Source organism: Pelobates fuscus, chromosome 1 (assembly GCF_036172605.1).
Source record: "Pelobates fuscus isolate aPelFus1 chromosome 1, aPelFus1.pri, whole genome shotgun sequence".
NCBI classification, from domain to species: Eukaryota; Metazoa; Chordata; class Amphibia; order Anura; family Pelobatidae; genus Pelobates; species Pelobates fuscus.
In genome coordinates this window covers 396,460,212-396,473,697 of record NC_086317.1, presented here as the reverse complement: position 1 = coordinate 396,473,697, position 13,486 = coordinate 396,460,212, and the positions used below count along the sequence as shown (strand labels likewise).

Here is a 13,486-nt window from a genome sequence, read left to right as displayed (position 1 = left end):
TTCATGCATAGATATAGATATCTGTTTCTTTATACATTCATGCATAGGTAAAATCCTTCCCTGCCTTCTCACTGCTCAGGAATCTTGTCTGCAAGGAGGATGAGGGGATAGGAGGTCTGAATCTGATCCTTGGTTTTAGTTGGGAAGTGGATCTATATGAAGCTTTAGCAGAGACTGCTTCCCTCTCTTTTCTTTTACTTTTAAATGCTGTATTCAAGCAAAGCACGAAGTGGACGTAACACTATTACCGTATATACTCGAGTATAAGCCGACCCGAATATAAGCCGAGGCCCCTAATTTTACCCCCAAAAAATGGGAAAACTTATTGACTCGAGTATAAGACTAGGGTGGGAAATGCAGCCGCTACTGGTAAATTTCTAAATAAAATTAGATCCTAAAAAAATTATATTAATTGAATATTTATTTACAGTGTGTGTGTGTTGCAGAGCCTTGGTGGGCAATTTTATTATTGTTTTTTAATTATTTTCATTTTTTTTTTTTTTATTTAATTATTATTTTTTATTTTATTTTTTTCGTCCCCTTTCCCTGCTTGATACATGGCAGGGAGGGGGGCTCTCACTCCCTGGTGGTCCAGTGGATGGGCTGTGTAGGAGGGGGGCTGTCAGAGCTGTTACTTACCTCTCCTGCAGCTCCTGTCAGCTCCCTCCTCCTCCGCGCCGGTCCATGCAGCTCCCAGTGTAAGTCTCGCGGCCGCACTATGACCCCGGGGCTCTCGCGAGACTTACACTGGGAGCTGACAGAGGTGCTGAACGGACTGGCGCGGAGGGAGCTGACAGGAGCTTCAGGAGAGGTAAGTAACAGCTCTGCCAGCCCCCCTCCTACACAGCCCCATTGTCTGTATTATGGCAATGTAAATTGCCATAACACAGTCAATTGACTCGAGTATAAGCCGAGTTGGGGTTTTTCAGCACAAAAAATGTGCTGAAAAACTCTGCTTATACTCGAGTATATACGGTACTTCCTCCCAGTGCTGTCAAGATGCTGCCTGGATTGAAGTGAGGGGTAGCAAGGAAAGCTGCCACTGCTACCATATCATGCAGTGTCAGACAGATCCTAACTGACTCGGTGACCCAGGCACTAGCTGGAGACCTCCCTTTTATCACTTTTCTTGGCACCAGAGGAGAGGAGAAAAACAGTAATTATCACCAAAGGTCTGTCTTAAGGGACCTCTTTTGATCCCTCCTGCTTAAAAGGGGAATAAATTTGGGACCCTAGATGCGTCTCTTGTCTCCATGGGAACCTTGTGCCTAATTTTGTAAAGCCCTTTTAATAGTGTTTATGTATAAAATCATTGATATTTGCGCAGTACTCTCCTTTTGTATAATAATACAGCTTGATGTAAGCAGTGTCTTTTCCTGTAGAGGTAACAGAGATTTGCTGAATCGAGGCTCTTGCAGTCGGCAGAGCAGCACTGAAAGCGAATTAAAGTCTCTGGATCCTCGTCCCTGGAGCAGCACAGAGTCTGATGGGTCTTGCCGCAACATGCGTCCTCCTGTAACCAAAGCCAGCAGCTTCAGTGGCATCTCAATCCTAAGTAGAGGAGACAGTATTGGCAGCAATAAGAATGCCATTAACCGATCTGGCAGACCAGGTAATATTATTAACCTATGCAGCATACCTCCATTTCAACTACATTTTGCGTACACAAACAAACTCTGTGTTCACATGCCTTGTAATGATACTTCATGGAAGCCTGGGCGTATTCTAGATTTACCTTGTTTCCATGTCCTTCACTGCTGCAATCTTGATTTACTGTAATAATCGACACTCTTCTGTTGTCCTCTGTCATTAATCTCTGTGCATATGTATATTTAAAGGAAATTATTAAATCAGAGCCTAAAGTGTTTTGCAGCTTTCACTGACTCACACTGACTGATTCAGCTGTTGATATTGATACATACTGGTGTATTTGGCAATGCTGTGCACCCTTTTCTTCTGACGTTCTCACCACTTTCATTGCGCTTTGAGGCTTTATTTGTTTGTTCTTGGCAGGCTTGCCGGTAGGCACTCCAGAAGTATGCAGCCAAGCCTCCTCCTCACAACAGTCCACTCGAAGTGTCATATCTTGCACGGCACAGCAACCGCATCCCCATCCTCACCAGGCACTTCCACCCACTCCTCAGCATCAATCCATGAGTAACCACTTAATGTCACAGGTGAGTCACCAGACTGTCATCAAGTCCATCTACTATATAATGTCACTGCATCTGTCTCACTGCTTACTTGCCTAGTGCTTTCGCTCTTTCTTTACCCTGTGTCAATCTTGTTTTTCCCTTCCTAGTTTTCTCCATCTCCTCCTTCTCCCTGTTGCTGTTTCCACTGATATTTCTGACATCAAACCTTTATTCTCAACTTTGTTCTCTCCTTGTAGTTGGTCGTGCATATTTTATGTTCTCTGCTTACATTTTCCAGTATAGTAGAAAGGGTCAGAATATATACTTCTTTAAATAAAAAAGTACTTGTTTTACTTTTAGGAAGTAAATAAAAAATGTTTAGTTTTTTTTCACTTTAGCAAAAATTTGTTTTTTTGACCAGTTTTAATTGAATATGCAAAGAAAATCTAGTCCAATGAAAGAAAATCATATCAAATACATTTTCAGAGATAAGGCAGTGTTTACTTTGCTGCCTAAGATCACCCCTAGTGACAGTCACTCAGGCAGTACATCCTAGACAGTGCTGCACAATTAATTATCTCCATAGAGATGCATTGATTCAATGAATCCCTACGTGGGGATGCCGATTGGCGCAGCGTTATGCCGCACATGCACAGTAGCCTCCAATGCTTTCCTATGGAAAAACATTGTATTGACTGAGATCATCAAGATTGATGATCTTAGCCATGAAGGTGGCGGCGGCAGCCGTGGTGAGTCCGGCATGGTGTGGAATAAAAATGTAAGTTTTAAACTTTTAATCTCCTTTAGAGGAATTCCAATGACCTAAACAGTGATTGTTGCATAATAGTGTCAGGAATACATGTTTGTATTCCTAACATTATAGTGTTCCTTTAACTGTTTTGTCTCAGAAGGCAAAGCCATACTCTCTGATGGTTGGTGTGTCCAGCTGTGGTTATTCTCAAGCTACAATCATCTTTGCTTACTTGAAGAAAAATGCAGAACTCAGTAGGGATATATATATAAAACGTGACTGTGTGACAGAGTTGAAATTGATTCTGCTGAATACATTGATTTCTATAGCGATTTCTCCACTTTAGAAACTTCATAATTATACAACTTTTCTAATAACAATAATTTTATACAGGGGTGTGGCTTGGACATGAAGCAAATGGCCCCATAGAGCTCGAGCTCCTCTCTGACACACAGCTAAATCGGGTATCTATACTTATTTTTGCACCCATATGGAGAAAAATAATAAGCATCAAGCTTCCAAAAGAACCTAAGCACAATTAATGTGGCTCCTACCTCATTTCTACGCCAATATCTGGTGACTGTCCGGATCGGCTTGGAACCTTAACATGCAGACTCTAACACAATAAATAGACAAGCTGTATACTGGCCTTCAGAGTAGCCAGGCTAAAGGTAGGAGTCAGAGAGAATGCAGAGGTCAAGGACAGGAGAGATATGGATAAATGTTAAAGGAACACTATAGTCACCTAAATTACTTTAGCTAAATAAAGCAGTTTTAGTGTATAGATCATTCCCCTGCAAAATCACGTTGTTTCTGTTTATGCAGCCCTAGCCACACCTCCCCTGGCTATGATTGACAGAGCCTGCATGAAAAAAATAACTGGTTTCACTTTCAAACAGATGTAATTTACCTTAAATAATTGTATCTCAATCTCTAAATTGAACTTTAATCACATACAGGAGGCTCTTGCAGGGTCTAGCAAGCTAGTAACATAGCAGGGGATAAGAAAATCTTAATTAAACAGAACTTACAATAAAGAAAGCCTAAATAGTGCTCTCTTTACAGGAAGTGTTTATGGAAGGCTGTGCAAGTCACATGCAGGGAGGTGTGACTAGGGTTCATAAACAAAGGGATTTAACTCCTAAATGGCAGAGGATTGAGCAGTGAGGCTGCAGGGGCATGTTCTATACACCAAAACTGCTTCATTAAGCTAAAGTTGTTCAGGTGACTATAGTGTCCCTTTAAACAAGCCATGGTCAAAGGATACAAGAGATCAGGAGAATTGAGTAAACAGACAAAATCCGAAACCAGGAACTGGAATTACAAGGAACGTGTTCTTGGGCTACTAGAATCACAACAGGGTAAAAGGCGAGGAAACATATTAATGATGAGATTTAAACAGAATCGAAGCATAATATACATGATGAGTCCACCGAATGACTAGAAGACCAAATGTATTTTGGAGCAAGTTGTCTGCGAAAAAAAACATATGTCTCAGAGTATCTTCTATGAAATTTGTTCCAAAATAGAGCAAAAATAGGTAGATTAGCATCAAAGCCTGAAGGCAATCAGCATTTTTTTTTTTGCTTGAGACAAGGTGTTCTGAACCTGCTCCAACAAAGCATGGAAAGAAGGTGTGTATCCAAAGCGAGTTTTTCAGAAAATACCTTGCACGGCATACTAGGACACTAGGTTGTACACCATAAGCCACAAGGAGAACCAACTTAGTCCAGTAGAAACATGATGAGCTGAGCTTCTAGCAAATTCAGCCCATGAGAGCAGAATAAGTTTTAAAACCGCACAAGTACAGTTCCAGTGATTGGTTAGCCGTTCAGCAGCTCAGTTTGTCTGAGAGTGCAGCGCAAGAACTCTTTCAGAATCTAGACATAAACTGGGATCCCCTGCTAGAGACTTTCTATAGGATTTCCATGCAACCTAAATATCTCCTTTGCAAATACTTTGGCCAAGAGTTCCGCAGTGGGTAATTTCGTCAGAATTACAAAGTGGGCCATGTTTGAAAACCGGTCAACCACCATTAGGATAAGTGTTTCCTTTAGAAGGTGGCAACTCAACAATGAAGTCAGTAGTCAGATGTGCACAGGGCATCTCGCATGGGGTTCTATACAAAGTGTATGTCAACTTGGTTTAGGAAACCACGACGCAACATAGGATCCCGACTGTAACTGTGGCGTAGTCATATGTACCGGAGGCGAGTAATTACCAGCTACTGGAGTTGGACTAACGTACAGGGGCTACAGCAGTAGCTTGAGCCACCGACTGCAAATGAAATGTACGTGTAAGGATTGTTTGCAAGGCCTGGGTAAATTTATCCATACAGTTGAGATGGTGTGCCACCAAACTCCCGCTTTCCAGGGCCGCATGCAGGTTAGGAGTTTGACATGGCCACAAAGGATGTCGGATTAACTCATTAAAAGAAGATAATAAAATACTAGGCTAATAAAACAGAATTTATAGTATGCTTCCATTTCTTAGTATGAACTTCTGTTCTTTGTGGTATTGTGTCCAAATAATTGATTCTTGGTTTTGTAGTGTCCATAAAATTATGCACCACAATTAAGATTATAAAAACTGTAGTTATTTTATTTCTTCTAGATTAGGTATTTAGATGTGCTTCTTTTAACAATGTGGTACTAACATACTGTTTTTTTTGTTTTTGTTTTTTATTCCCAAACTCCCTTCCCCATCCTTTTGTTTGTCCTTCTTTTTTCACTCCGTACCCATCCTTTCTTTATCCTATTATCTGCATGCTGCTCTGCTGGTGCCAAGACCCTTCAGCCCTCACCACAACCGGTCCAGTACTCCGCCAGCTCCTGCCCCCAAGTCCTTCTGCCAGTCTCACCTCCCCAGCAGTTCAATCTGGTATATTCTATTAACCATTCCCCTCCTCCTCTTATTTTATGGAATCACTTGTGTGAGGGATTGCTTACTAATTAGTATTTTGTTCCAAGATGGAGTATTTCTGTGGAGAATGATGAGTAATTGCTCCTGCTAGTCTTGTCAGCTTTATGTCTCCTGTCTACATTCTAAAAATGGAACTCTCAGTTTAGCAGTATAGGCCTTTTTTCATCAAACAGAACTGGAGCAATTCCAGAGCAAAGTGCCTACTGATGGAGCAATCACCTTAGAAACTAGTGATATAGTCATGCTGATTGTTTAAATTTAGCACTTTACCTTAGAATTGCTCATGTTTTGAAATAAACTTGTTTCTATCTTTTCGGAGAGAAAGAGAAAAACTTTAGACCATGGGTGTCTAAAAATGGAACATTTGATGAAAGCTGGTTAAGCATCCTAGAAAATGAAGTTCACAAATTTTGAGAAGTGTCAAGGTTATCCATTGTTCTAATGCAAGAATGACTAAGCTTGACTTTCTGTATGTGAACTATATTTAATATGGTGCTCAGTAAGCCATAAGACCTATTTTAAGAATTTTCTTTCCTTGGTGAGTCCCTTAAATGCATGTTGGTTTGTTCATGGATACTTGTGCCTTTGCTTGGCCACCTTACTACTGTCCTGAATTGGCTCTGCTGATAGTCTGGAATGTGGTGTGATTCCTGTCCATACCATCCTATTCATGGATCTTACTCATATAGGACTTGACATTTTTACTTTAAGTTGCACGAGTTGTTTTTCACTAGCATTAGATCCTTTCATTTCATTAACTCTTAATTATAATTCCTAGTGCCTGTGTTTCCATATTCGTTTGTTTGCTGAAATGGCATGATCTTTTATCTAATTGTAGAATCTTTGCTCCTGTTCTAAACCACTATTCCAGTGTATTGGATGCTCTTGAGTATTTAGGGACTTCATGATATGATTAGCATTTTACTTGGTTTGTTTTTAAGTGGATTTGTGCACAGTGTAAAGAGTTCTATATACATTTTTCTTTGGCTTTTGATTAGTCCGATAATGCTCTCTCAATCTTGGCTATGGGTAGTTGTGTGATACAACTTGTTTCTTCGAATTTAAACATTTCTATTTGATTATTGGGAAATATAGAAATATCACAATCAAATTGTGTCATTAAGAGTTGTTCAGTCTATTACTTATAAAATGATCATCAACTGTATTGCTTTAATATGGGTCTGTGTAGTGTAGCGTGTCAAATTCAGTCACACTATGTATATGTACGTGTGTGTGTGTGTGTGTATATATGTTTATATATATATATATATGTGTGTGTGTGTGTGTATAGAGAGAAGTATGGCTTCTAACATACGAAGAGGGTCATACTATATATAACGATGAAGCAGTTTTTATGTATAGATGATGCTTCTGCAGTCCCACTGCTCAATTCTCTGTCACTTAGGAGTTATATCACTTCTATTTCCGATTATACAGCCCTATCCACACTTTACCTGGCTGTAAATCACACAGCCTCCATAAAAAACCTTTTATTTTTAATCAGATATTGTGCTTAATTCAGAAGTTCTTATATCCTATTCTGTTAATTAAACTTCAATTGTATATATGGCTCCTGTAGGATCTAGTAGGTAATTAACAGTGCAGGAGAAAATACTTGATTTAACATTTTGCAGAGAAACTAGATGGGCATGATCTATATACCGAAACAACTTAATTGAGCTGAAGTTGTTTTGCAAACTAAAGGTGTCCCTTTTAATCAGCAATTAAACTCTTAATTAAAGTAAACCTGCTTCTTTTTTTTTTTTTTTTTCAGAATAATTGTTCTAATATTTATTTGAAACATTGAATACATAGCGAACACATAGGTAAAGTTAAGGGGCAAATTTGTTTGTACACTAGATGGACAAAGTGTTGGGACACACCTCTAAATTATTGAATTCAGGTATTTCAATCCGACCGATTGCCACAGGTGTATAAAATCAAGCACATGCAATCTTCATTTATAAACATTTGAATTCAAGGGTGGTGCTGTGATAGGATTTTGTGAAATGTCATCCTTGCTAGATATTCTACGGCCAACTGCAAATGGGATTATTCAAACGTGGATGCCTTTAGCAACAGCAGCCACTCTGCCACGAAGCAAAAGACCATGTAGAGTCACAGAGCGGCGTCACTGAGTGCTAAGCCACATGGTGCGTAAAAGTCGCCCATGCTATGCTGTTTCCTGAGCTGAAGAGTTCCGACTTCCACGGACATTAATATTCGCACAGAAACTGCGGCATAGCTTCATGGAATGGGTTTCCATGGCCGAGCAGCTGCACTCAAAGCTGACTTCACCAAGTACAATTCCAATCGTCTGTGTGGTGTAAATTTGACCTGCCTGACTGCAATATACCAACTGTAAAGTTTGGTACCGGAGGGATAATGGTATGGGGCTATTTTTTAGGTGTTGGCCTAGGCACATTACTTCCAGTGAAAATAAATCTTAATGCTTCAGTATACCAAGACATTTTAAGCAATGCATCCAACTTTGTAGAGATCCCTGACCTCAACCCTTTCAAACACATTTGGGATGAACTGGAATGCAGATTGAGCCTTCTCATTCAACATCATTGCCTGACCTCACAAATGCTATACTGCTATTCTCACAGAAATGCCAAAATCTTGTGGAAAGCCTTCCCTGAAGAGTGTAAGCTGCAATAGCTGCAAAGGGTGAACCAACTATATATTAAAGGAACACTTTAGGGCCAGGAACACAAACATGTATTCCTGAACATATAGTGTTAAAACACTATCTAGCCCCTCCTGGCACCCTCTTGCCCTCCTAAATATAGTAAAATCTTACCTTTTTTTTTTTTTTTTTTTTAGTCTGCTGGCTCTGCTCCTAATTTGCCTTCTTGGCTGACAGAAGGGAAGATCTCAGCTAATCACAATGCTTTCCCATGGGAAAGCATTTGATTGGCTGCAATTGTCAATTCTGATGACCTCAGCCAAGAACGTGGCCGTGGGGGCATAGCCAAACACTGCCCTGGCCAATTAGATTCTCCTCATAGATATGCATTAAATCAATGCATCTCTATTAGGAAAGTCCAGTGTCTTCATGCAGAGGGCGGAGACACTGAATGTCAGTGCTGCACACTGGAGGTGTTCCTAGGCCGTAATGTAAACACTGCCTTTTCTCTGAAAAAGCTGTTTTTACTGCAAAAATCCAGCAGGGGCTAACTATTCTGCAGAATAACTACATTAAGCTGCAGTGGTGCTGGTGACTACAGTGTCCCTTTAATGTCTTTGTATTTAGAATGCACTATTATAAAAGTCCATTTTGATGTAATGATCAGGTGTCCCAATACTTGTGTCCATACAGTGTGTATATATTGCTTTTCAAAGACACATATAAGATTACAATTATGTCAATTTTAAGTATTTGTGTGGCCTTTACCAAAATACTGAAGGGATAAAAAGCTTTAGGCTATATTTACACCTATTTTGCAAAATGTAAAAGTGCATATTTTATATATCATGATTTTTAAATCCAATATTTATAAACTTAACTCGAAAGACAAGTTAACCTTATTGCACTTTTTGTTTGTACCTAATTAAACTCCCTTAAGTGTTTGCAGCAAATTTAAGATATTTAATCACTTTTTTTTTTTGCAGGCTGAAGATCTAAACAGTCACTTTGGGCAGATGACTCTTAGTCGGCAAGGTTCCACTGAGACACAAGATCCAGCCTCTGCCATGTACCAGCCTCCCCTGATAACCCAGCATCCCCAGCAAGCCGGTTTCATCATGGCATCAGGGGGACAAACCATCCCCACAACCGGCTACCCTTCCTCAGGGCACCCTTCTCCTACTCAGCAGGTCATCCCTCCACAGGGATTCATGCAACCTCCACAGCAAGTATGTTCCTGTATTTCTAATTTTAATGTTCACTTTGATGTGTCTATCTCTTGAGTGCTTTACGCATGTAAAGATAATGTGTGCAAGAATTTAAAATAGATGCCTGTAAATGCTTTGATCATTAAATACTTAAATTAAAGTAATAACATGAAATACACATGGGACAAAAGATTCCTTGAAACACATGTATATGTTTTTGGCCCTATTGGGAATAGCGGTATTAAAATTCTGTATAAAGTACTGAAATTGAAGTAATACATGTTTTCTGAGGCTTGCGAGCCTTTGAAGGGATAGTTTTCTGTGAGGTAAACAGAAAAAAAATCCACACAGAGCTCTATGACAGACGCATGTTTGTTAATATTCATGTAGAAAACCGCATTATATTTTCCACTGTTTGTGTAAATATGGTGCAGGTTTGGAATGGTGGCAAAATAAAACATTTTGTTGTTATGCATCATCTGCATATATCAAGCTGGACTTTCAGAAGGTGCAGAAGACTCTGTCACTTACCTGATTCCAGTGCCGATGTCTCTCAGCACTGGTTCAGGCTCCTCATCGACGGGGAGATCTAATGCGCATGCGCGGAAACAACTGTGCTCGCTTCAGGACTTCCCCCACAGGAAAGCATTGTATAATGCTTCCCTATGGGGGTTTGGGTGACGCAGGATGTCCTTTTGCATAGCATTAGGATGTCCAGCGTCAGGTTACCAAAAGTCACCTAACAACCTGGAAGACATCCACTAGAGATGGAGTTAACCCTCAAAAGTAATTATTGCAGTTTAAATAAAAAAATAAAAACCTGCAATATTTTACTTTTTCAGGGTTAATGGACCTGGAACACTACACCCAATTAGATGAAGTGGTCTGGGTGCCTATAGTGTCCCTTTAAGTACAGAAACTCAAACCATGTTTCCACAACTATCCCAGAGTTCTCAGACAGGCATGCAAATGAGCATTGTCTTACAAACTTAAGGCAGGCCTTGTGTTTCAGATTTAAAACTGCATTTCTGCAGGTATTTGGCAACATATACGGTTTTAAATTCAGTTTGTGGTGGTTGCTTATTGTCTTTTAAACCAAAGTATGGGCTATGATCCAATACACACATTGGATATATAAACACCCATATTTGTAAACAATGTTGTGTGGAGAGCGCTTATACAACTATCCTAGGCATCACAATATCATTTTCTGTTGCTGACACAGCACCAAGCAGAAAGCCCTTTAACATGTAATAAAGAGGAGTATAAGTGGAATCTGCCATTTCATTGTTTTACTTTTATGGGGAAAAAATACAGCTTTGAAGACATAGCAAGATATTCATTAACAAATATCATAGCGTGTTCTACAATACATATATATGTGACGATGTTAATACGTTTGTATCTTGACATACTATGTAAAACAGGTTATTTCCCTGATATATGTTGTAGATAACATGAAAACCCCACATTAACTTATTAAGAGTGGTTTTGATTCTCCTCAAACATTTCAAGCTATTTGTATGAATGTTGTAATATGCAGACATTATTCAGATGTTTTAGAATAAATTTTAACTTTTCATCTTTTTCCTGAAGATTCAGGTCTCGTATTACCCCACGGGGCAGTACCCAAACTCTAGCCAGCAATACCGACCTCTATCACACCCAGGGGCCTACAATTCACAACGCAATCAGCAGGTCACCCAGCAGTCTCAGCAAGCAGGTAAGATGGTAAAAGGGCTCTTCTTTAATTGGTTATGTCTGAGATTTTCAACAAAATTACAGGTAGAGATAGATTGTATTAAAGAACTTATACTCTTTCCAAAACAGCCGTCATTCCTTTATTGCTTAAAGGCAAAGACAAATCTCCAAGCCGGAGATCAGTTAGCCAGTTAAAGTTTCACTTGAGCACAGTTCATAAATAGTGCCTTGAATGCAGAGAGTGGCGTTTGCAGGTTTCACCAAAAGTCAGACTTCACATGACGAGAAACTCCACGATTGGGCATGAACTGGATCAAGGCGTTTCTTTTCATATAAAGCCTGACTTTTGTTTTAATTATTTTATAACAAGATTTGAAGAAAGTTTTCTTTATTCTTTCAAAATATCTATACCTATATTACTGTAATAAACCATGACTAAAACATTTTGCTATATCTAGATAAATTGGAAAAACATTTCCACGTCTGTGAATTGACAATAGAATTGTAAAGTTATGCCCTACGTAGGTATCGATCAGTGATTTCAGCCTCTGTTGCCACTACTGAACAATATGCCTCTTTTAATGACAGGTATGCAGTCTGTAATCCCCAACCAGCCTGCTGCTTACCAAGGCATGATGGGAGTCCAGCAGTCTCAGAATTCTGCCATCCTGAACAACCAGAGATCCAATGTTGGAAGCCAAATGCAGAGCATGATGGTGCAATACACTCCACTCCCGTCATATCAAGTGCGTGTCAAGAGAAGAATCCTCTTGTTTATTAAGTACTTTTGAATGTATATTTGGCAATCAGGGCAGGTGATAAGACTTTAGATTATTGAATGTGATGGCAGATAAGAACCGTTTGGCCCATCTAGTCTGCCCAATTTTCTAGGTACTTTCATTAATCCCTGGCCTTATCTTAAGTCTAGGATAGCCTTATGCCTATCCCATGCATGCTTAAACTCTCTCACTGTGTTAACCTCTACCACTTCAGCTGGAAGCCTATTCCATGCATCCACTACCCTCTCAGTAAAGTAATACTTTCTGAAATTATTTTTTAGCCTTTGCTCCTCTAATTTTAAGACTGCCCTCTTGTGGTAGTTTTTCTTCTTTTCAACATAGACATAATAATACACCTATCAGACAATTTGTTTTTGTTTTCATACAGGTCTATAATTCTAGCGTACTGGAACTCCTTTGCCAATTTTAGGTTTTGTTTATTTGTGGTTCTTTATGTTGGGATTTTATGCAGTGGTTGTCCTCATAAGATAGCCTGTCAGTATGTAGGCAAAGAACTCTTCAGTCTTGGTAAATGCCTCTTTTTATGAAGACTTCTTTATGCATCTAGTGTAAATTGCTCAAGCTTGTTCACATAAATTATTGTACTTAAATTTCAAAATTTTTGATTTGCAGGTTCCAGTGGGCAATGAATCCCAGGGAGTAGTGCCGCAGACGTATCCGCAATCTGTGCTGGTACCCGCAAACCAGTCTGTTCAGGGAACAATGCCTGCTGGAGGGATGCCAGTATATTACAGTGTTATACCACCGACACAGCAAAATGGTTCCAGGTGTGCTTCCTGCATGATTTGTTTGTCTTATTTAAAGGGAAACTCCAGTGCCAGAAAAACGATCCGTTTTTCTGGCACTGGAGGGTCCCTCTCCCTCCCACCCACCAATCCCCAGTTACTGAAGGGGTGAAAACCTCTTCAGTCACTTACCTGGGACAGCGGCGATGTCCCTCGCCGCTGTCTCCGCCTCCGCGACGCTCCTCCCAGTGATTGCGTCGGCCGGTGGGCGAGACTGATCTCACCCACCGGCCGAGGAGACCTAATGCGCATGCGCGGAAATGCCGCGCATGCGCATTACGTCTCCCCATAGGAAAGCATTGAAAAATCATTTCAATGCTTTCCTATGGGGTTTTGAGTGACGCTGGAGGTCCTCACACAGCGTGAGGACGTCCAGCGACGCTCTAGCACAGGTTTCCTGTGCTAGAACCCAGGAAGTGACCTCTAGTGGCTGTCTAGTAGACAGCCACTGGAGGTGGAGTTAACCCTGCAATGTAATTACTGCAGTTTATGAAAAACTGCAATAATTACACTTGCAGGGTTAAGGGTAGTGGGAGTTGGCACCCAGACCAC

The 13,486-nt window shown here is 40.2% G+C and overlaps 1 protein-coding gene across 3 annotated transcripts in view; it reads left to right on the top strand.

Annotated features, from left to right (window-relative positions):
- The window catches only part of R3HDM2 (R3H domain containing 2), a 76,337-nt gene that overhangs the window by 47,057 nt on the left and 15,794 nt on the right, over positions 1–13,486 (top strand). For 2 of the 3 annotated variants that reach the window (XM_063427392.1, XM_063427387.1), the window contains 7 exons: positions 1,383–1,612; positions 2,014–2,177; positions 5,674–5,766; positions 9,427–9,669; positions 11,245–11,371; positions 11,938–12,095; positions 12,762–12,916. In XM_063427392.1, coding sequence (XP_063283462.1) covers positions 1,383–1,612; positions 2,014–2,177; positions 5,674–5,766; positions 9,427–9,669; positions 11,245–11,371; positions 11,938–12,095; positions 12,762–12,916 — 1,170 coding nt within the window. The remainder of the gene's footprint in view (positions 1–1,382; positions 1,613–2,013; positions 2,178–5,673; positions 5,767–9,426; positions 9,670–11,244; positions 11,372–11,937; positions 12,096–12,761; positions 12,917–13,486) is intronic. The other variant, XM_063427400.1, reaches the window with a different exon arrangement.